The following is an 8,183-nucleotide window of genomic DNA, read 5'->3' as shown; positions in this document are numbered from 1 at the left end:
GATTTACACCCTCGGAAACCCTGTACAGGGTCGCTATGGGTCGGAACCGACTCGACGGCACGTAACAACAACAACAACTTTGTCTCTCTCATTGTATCTTGGTGTGTCTTTCTATATTTCTACCTCTGCCAGATATCCCTACTTCATGAACCAAACATCCGTATCAAGGCAGGTCCTCGGCAAGTCCTGATATGGTGCTGTGGGTTAATGTGTTGGCTGAAAAGTTGGTTTGAATGAGAAGTTAGGTGGTTTAAACTCACCAGATTCTCCCTGGAAACCCTATACAGGGTTGCTATGAGTTGGACCTGACCCTATGGCACTTAACAATAACAACAGTTGTTAGGCTGATAGCAATTTAGAATTCTTAAAAAGAGAAACATATTCCCCTTAGTGCCATAATTGTCTTCTTTTCTCCCAAAGGAAAGTAGATTTAATACTAGTTATAGAGAAAACTTCATTGGAAAGTATATATAAAATGTAGAGTTCATTTTTCTTTTCTGATGCATTTTTATTGACTGGATCATTTTGCTTGATGAAACTTTATGTTGGTAATCGCATCGCTAAAATTGTATATAAAAACAAAACAAGATTCTATGTATTGCATTCTGGACTTCCTAAGCTGAAATAAATAATTGGATATTTGTAGAGATGTTAATATCATGTTTAGATTTATACATTTATAAAACAAGAGAAAATCAAATACTAAATCACTAAAATAAAGTGAGTATTTTTTTTATATATTTGGTGAATGGACAAATACACATATAAAATTTTGTTTTAATCAATTTCATTCCTAAAAAAATGCATATGCCCATCCTCCTATGTGTTAAACCTTTGTAAATGTCTGATGTGGGTGATAATGAATGTTTCTGACCCAAGTATTTGGGTTTATGTTCCTAGGAAATTGGAAAATTCATAAGACATAAATTGGCCACATTGGTGTCCCTAAGACATAAACACACCACGCTGATGTCAAGAAACAGGTGAAGAGTTTACTTTTTGCTTGTTTATTTCCTCTATTTAGCTAGATATTAAAATTTTGTAATCTATGAATGTTATAGATTTTGTTCCTTAGCATTATTTTTTAAGTAAATTTAAATACAGCCTATTTTTCGAAGAAAATTTAAATGTATCGTTACCTTGATACAGATAGACGACATAGGTTTTAGTCTTGGATAGTCTTAAAATCTACCAGTGATGATTTCTTTAAGTAGTTTTCTTTTCCCCTTTATATTGGAAACTTAAAGTTAATATTTGATACAGAGACAAGTTTCATATGTGGGACTCTGCCTTTGGCAATATGTAGGAAGGTTAAATATAGAAATAGCAAAATAACTTGGTGATTTGAGTGAATTTATAGAATAATTAGGTAGGTGTATTAATCTAGTTAGTAAATGTTTGACTACATATGAGAATAAAAAATCATTGTTCAACAGATATCCTTATTGTCCTCATATGGCTACATTGATAGCAAAGGGGAAGATCATAATTCATAATGATGTTTTTGATTATATAGTATATGAGCTACAAATCCTTTGGGTTCATAAAAAAGGTTACTGTCCTTAACACCATATTGAGATATCTGTGACAACTATCATTATAACTAGATTGATAAATATATGGGATTTAAATTTTATTTGCTTCAAAAGGAGGAGCTTGTTAATATAAATGTAAGATATATACCTACCTACGTGAATAATTTCTGTATTGCACATGCCGAGTTGGTAACTTTGGGAAAATAGCATATCTTATTTTTAGAGAAATAGATTGAGCATGTAGTCTAATGTAGAGACACCTTAGCTCTTTTTATGTGGAGGTTATTCATTTGTTTCCTATAAACCTTCTTAAAAGAAAAAGTCAAATTTGTAAGTGAAGGTGTAAATAAAGTAGGTCTTCAGTGTGTAATTTAATATTTTCTATTTCAAACATTATTACTTATAAGAATAACACCTTCATTGATTTTTAAAATTATGATTACCTTTTCAATGTGTATATATATGTTCATATATAAACAAATTGAAATTTCATTGCTATATAGAATCTTGAACATTTGAGAACTGACAATGTAGATATTTTTGTTTATTTGAACCTTGCTCTGAACAAATGCTATTATCCAAGCTCTCTGTGCTTATGGTATTAATGCTGTTGTTCTTGTGGTTAAGTGCCTTCAATTTGGTTCTGACTTATAATGATCCTGGAGAGGGGTTCTGAGGCTTTTAAAAATCTTTGCAGGAGGAGAAAGCCTAATCTTTCTCCCACTATCATATTAATATTCCTACCTAAACTTCATTATCTGAAAAGCATCATCATTAGGAATTTCTTTTTTTTCACCTGTACAGTATATTGCTGGTGAAGAAGAGGAAAGGGTTGTAACATCTCCCAAGTAGCCTCAGGGATTCCAGTTTTACTATTGTAGGGGAAAAGTGGCGGCGGGGAGCTGAACACTATCTTTCTGTTTTAGTAAAGAATGATTATATATAATTTGCTGTATTTGTACTATACATGTTATCTGAGGCAAGAAACCATTGTCTTTTTGCATTAAGTAGAGGATGATATAGAGAGTGATTTTACATTTAGTTTTCTAATGATCTTTATTCGTTCAAATTTTCTTATGTCACATTAAATATAAAGAAGGTATTTATTTTTAAACAAAATCACAAAAGTACTTATTTGCAGCTTCAGAAAACTAAAATGTTTTTGTAAGGAGTCCAAAACCTGGTCATTCTAAACTGCTGTTGTTAAGTCCCATTGAGTGGCTTCCAACTCATAGCTACCCTTTGTATGGGTTTACAAGCTGGTGGATTTGAACCACCGAGCTTGTGGACCTTGTGGTTAGCAGGCCAGTGCTTACACTACAGCACCACACCAGGACCAGGATAAGCACTAGACCATAAAGTCAGTTTAAATCACAAGGCTGTCATATCCAACCACAGAGTTGCACCTTGGAAACTCTATACAGGGTTGCTATGAGTTTGAGATGGCTTGACAGCACTTAACAACAACAGCAAGGTATATTTTTAAATAAATAAAAAATTATTCAATAATAAATAACCAACAGTCACAGAATACTTACTTTTTGAAATCCTCTATTCCCCTATGTTTTCTTAGATACACAGGCAAAAAAGTAGTTAAGGGACAGACAGTTGAATATATAAGCAAGTCTGTTTCTTTGGATCATATTCAGAAGCTATTTACCAGGTTGCATTTGTATTTTGTAGGTTTAACTTAATTTTAATAAGGTATGCTTTTGAATGAATTACAATACTATTGTCACATTTAATTATAATAATTTTGAAATCATAATGATTCCCATATATTAGAAACACTTTGTTGAGTAGGCAATACACAATTTAGTCATTTCACCATTCAACAATTATTTATCTACCATTCAACTTGTTTCTAATAGTTGCTAACAACTTGCACTATTCATATATCATAGACTAATACACACCTTCTCCTTTCCTGACACTTAGTATTGTGACAATACATAGAAGTATACATATTGAGATTAAAAAACAAGGTGGAATAAAGTATGTGTTTTGTTGGAAGTGAGATGTTTCCTATCAGCTTTTCCTGAATTGTACAATGTCATATATTGCTGAAGGGATAGCAATGGTTTTGGTAAGAAGATAAATTGTTAAAAGGATCTATAGTTACTAAGAGGGGTCCTTCTCATTTAGGACATAAGGATTAATATCCTAATAAGTGCCAAAATACAGGTGTGCTTTTAACAACATTCTCAATATTTGATTTTTCTAATTAAAGTCACAATAGCCCATGGGTGGCCCTACTAGTTTAAGCTCAAAACTACAATCAGAAAGATTGATGATTCAGAAACACCCTGAGGAGCACTGGAGGAAAGGCCTTCCTAAAACTAACAGCCACAAAAATCCTATGGAAGGCAGTTCTATTCAGATAAATACATGGTCTCCATGAGCCCAGAATGACTTGTTAGCAACTTGTATTATATTATTATTATTCAGATCACACACCATTTTTTTAAAGGATATTTCATCTATGAGTTCCTTGGTTTTGATACTCACCTTTACATATGCATTGGTCCCATTCCCTCCAGGAGATGGATGTCTATAACCTAACAACCTTCACAGAGTTCATCCTCATAGGGCTCTCTGACCTTCCTGAGGTACGCTACCCTCTCTTCATGGTAATTGCTGCTATCTATCAGATCACCTTGTTGGGAAATATAGCCATTCTTCTTGCTATTGCAACTGAGAAAAGGCTGCACACACCCATGTATTATTTTTTAGCAACTATGTCTCTCTTGGATATTTTCCGCCCATCAACTATTGTTCCCAAAATACTCAATAACCTCTTGACCAAGAAGCAAAACATTTCTTTTGTTGGGTGTGCTTTGCAGCTTTTTTTCCTACTAGCACTAGATGGGACAGAAACCTTCCTTCTCTCTGTCATGGCTTATGACAGGTATGTGGCCATATGTTTTCCCCTTCATTACACCCTTATCATTACAAATAAGCTCTGTGCCCAACTCACAGCTGGTACCTGGACAACCGGGTTTTTGCATTCCCTTCTGTACACTGTGTTCATATTCCACTTATCTTTCTGTAAATCTAATCTAGTCAACCAGTTTTATTGTGACATCCCCCCACTAATGGCCCTGTCTTGCTCTTCCACATATGTGACAGAAATGCTTGTTTTAGTAGTAGGAGGCATCTTAGGGGTTAGCAACTTCCTTGTTGATGGTATCTCTTATTTCTACATAATAGTCACAATCCTAAAGATCCAGTCAGTGGAAGGGAAGCGCAAAGCCTTTTCCACTTGTGCTTCTCACCTCTTTGTACTTGGTTTGTTCTATGGCACAGCATTGTTTACTTATATCCGCCCCTCCAGTCACCACTCCCCAGCTAAAGACATGTTCATTTCAATGCTGAATGTGGTCATTACACCAATGTTAAACCCAATAATCTATAGCTTGAGAAACACTGAAGTAAAAGGAGGTCTCAAAAAGATTTTTTGCTATAAAACTAAATCATGTTTAGAAAAAAACATAATATTAAAATGATAATATCTACTTAACTCTCCAATTAGAGTGACTTTATAGGAAGGATTGATAAAATCATAAAAACTATAGTTTTCTAGTCAGAGAAGGAGGACTTACATACATATATAGAGAAATGTGTGTGTTAGGGAACTGCTAATATTTGTAGAAACTCAGTCTCTCTACATACAGTACAACATTCCATACCCATACTCATAACTATCCATCTTGGTATGGCACTGTGGATTAATGCACTGCATATTAAAGTCAGTTTAAACTACAAGGTTGGTGGCTCAAGCTCACCTGCTGCTCCTCAGAAACCCTATCCATGGTCACGATGAGTCAAAACTCACTTGATGGCACTTAAGAACAACAACTATACCTATCCAACTATACCACCTATATAAATCACACAGCATCATTTTTATTTTAATTCCCATATCTGTATCTAACTTTTTAATAGATCTTTCTTTTATTTAATTACCTTATTTGTCTATCCACTTATCCTGATTTAATTCTTACTGGGTTTTTTTAGTTCTATCTCTTATGCAAATTTGGTTTCCACGTACTTTATATAATTCTACCTGTCTTACTTTCCTATGTTCATATTTTTTTTCAGTTCACCTTATCTTTCCAATGGGGGAATTTACGTTCATTTAAAAATTTTAACAATAGATATTTAATTAAGCTAAAAAAGTACTATTATCAGAACTTCAACTTATTTTTTAAAAACTGCCACTACCTTAACACACACATTCACACATACCAAACTTTTCTGTAACTGCCTAATATTTTGTTACTTTTATCTTTTTTTTTTTTTTCAAACCTACTTAGACTAAAATGGCTTAGAACCAAACACTTCCATTCATTGCTAAGGAAGAGTTGTGTTTCAAAATCTTGACCACTCTCCACTTTCACTTCAATCTTTTTCCCTGCCACCTATAAGAATAGAAAGATTTTTCTCTGACTATATGATATGCCATGCTTAGGTGATATACCATAATAAGTAAACAATAACATATATTTTTCTCAATCATTTTCACTCCAATTACTTCCCTAAGAATAGTCTCCAGTAGGGGTATCACATTAAGCAATATTTGGTATTGTCTTCATTTCTGATTCCCTCTGAATCTCCTGCATGCAATACAATTTCTGGTGTCCTTTAAGGGATATATTTTTTTCCTTCATTTAAAATCGAAGTAGTGACCACATTGCTAATGAAGTATATTTATATTATTCAAAGACCTGCTCATTCAATCGCTGAAGGGTCATTGATTTTTTAATTATTTTAAAAACACTTACAAGTAATAGCATTGGGCTATATGCTTTTGTTTCACAGGCTAGAGACTGTATGTACTTTGTGATTTAATGTTATATGTAAATGACCATTTCCAAAATTCAGCAGTGACCCAATTTATCTTTAGTCAACAACACTCAAGTGTATTTGTAATCCTGATTGATAGAATATCTGCTTTAAATTTTGATAGAATGGGAAAATAATACAGAATTGAAGAAGAAAAGAAAATAATAATAGCAGTAATAATAATGCTATTAGAGATTTATTTTGTTTTTCAGGGTTTTCAACTGATCAATTCCCAATCAACCTACTGGTGAAAGATTGCATTTCCACATCAGATATACAGAATCAGAATCTCATGTTTAACAAGATTACATGGGTTTCTCGCTAAAATGTAGATTCATATTCAAAATACCAGGGTTGGACATGCACATTTTTTACCAGAAGGGGTGAGATAGATTCAACTGACTTGAAGCCTGGGTTTTACCTCATAATTTTACTCTTTGTAGCAGAGTTTACATGCAAATGTGAAAGAATAAAGTCACAATATTTTTTTTTAATCATGATATTTCTTAAATGTAATTCCATATGAGATGAAATATGTCATTTGGTACTCTAATTTAATATTTAAAATCACAACTTATTAGAATGAATAATCTTCATTAAATTGTTATAATGCTAATTATACAAACCACTTGGAAATAAATTTATTCCTGTCATAAATACTGTGTCTTTTAGCATGTTTAACACAATTTAGACTTAACTCAAAATAAAGAATATTTTTAGGAATTGCTTTTTTAAATTATAGAATTTGACATGTCACTCAATGGTTACATGGAAACCAAAGATCAGTAGTTTTAACCTACATAATAGTTCCATCTGAGAAAAAAAGTAGATGATCAGCTCCCTACATACAACATCATACAAAACTCTATGGGAAGTTCTCTTCTGTCTTGTAGGTCCTATGAGTTAGAATTGACTCAACAGAAAACAACATAACCTGAATTCAAATAATCCATCTGTTTTAGTAGAATAATAAGATTGGTGAAATCATGGTAATTCTAGTTCCTTCTTGATATAAAACCAAGATATGTCATATAATTTGCTGCCTCAGCATTCATAATTCCTCTGTCATGTCCTTTCTTCCAGTTTCTGATCTTATCACAAGTCATTCAATGGTTGTAATCTCTTACTGCCTCTCTTGGCCATATCCCACTCAACCATGATTTAAAAAAAAAAAAAAAAACCCAAAACCTATTAATGTAACCAAGTCACCCAAGGTTAGCAAGAATCCAATAGGATGTTTTGACCTGACCAAAAACCTTCAACATATGCTAACCCTGAGAAACCATCTTCTTTGCCATGCATAAGTCCTCTCCTTCAATTTGTACTTTCTGTTACCTTGGCCCTGCATGCAATTCCCATTGTGTTCCTGCGTATAGCTGGACCGTGGTTTTCTCTCTGTAATTTATAAATTTTATATGCTCTCCAGTCTACCTGTATGAGTCTCATTTCCTTCTACTACACCTGGAAGACCACCTAAGACATCTATAGACCCTCTTTGTATCAAACTTAAAATAAACCTAACACAAATCAAGTTATAGAATTTAAACTTTAATACATTCTCTCCTTTAATTATGGATTCAGAATCCTTTAATCACATTAAAGCAGGTGTGCTTTCTTATTCATGGGCTGATTGATGGATCCTTCAGATGACCACTTGTTTTATGACAACTCTTTAAGACCCCAGACACCATCCTTTATGATATCTAATCATAAACCGTGGTTCTTTCACCATGCTTTACAATAGTTCTCAAATCTTCACTGATTGTTACATGAGGGCTAAGTACTCAGTGCTACCACTTTGTG

At 33.3% G+C, this 8,183-nt stretch overlaps 1 protein-coding gene across 1 annotated transcript; it reads left to right on the top strand.

Annotated features, from left to right (window-relative positions):
• Positions 1-4,078: 4,078 nt before the first annotated feature.
• Positions 4,079-5,041, top strand: LOC102834297 (olfactory receptor 5V1-like). Its single transcript, XM_006877740.1, has one exon. The coding sequence runs from the start codon at positions 4,079-4,081 to the stop codon at positions 5,039-5,041; it is 963 nt and encodes a 320-aa protein (XP_006877802.1).
• Positions 5,042-8,183: the final 3,142 nt, after the last annotated feature.

Source organism: Chrysochloris asiatica, unplaced genomic scaffold (assembly GCF_000296735.1).
Source record: "Chrysochloris asiatica unplaced genomic scaffold, ChrAsi1.0 scaffold00585, whole genome shotgun sequence".
Classification (NCBI taxonomy): Eukaryota; Metazoa; Chordata; class Mammalia; order Afrosoricida; family Chrysochloridae; genus Chrysochloris; species Chrysochloris asiatica.
Note: the sequence above shows the minus strand (reverse complement) of the source record. Positions and strands in the feature narration are given on the sequence as shown.

Coding starts and splice junctions, on each gene's coding strand:
- LOC102834297 (XM_006877740.1), top strand. CDS start 4,079: ATGGATGTCTATAACCTAACAACCTTCACAGAGTTCATCCTCATAGGG.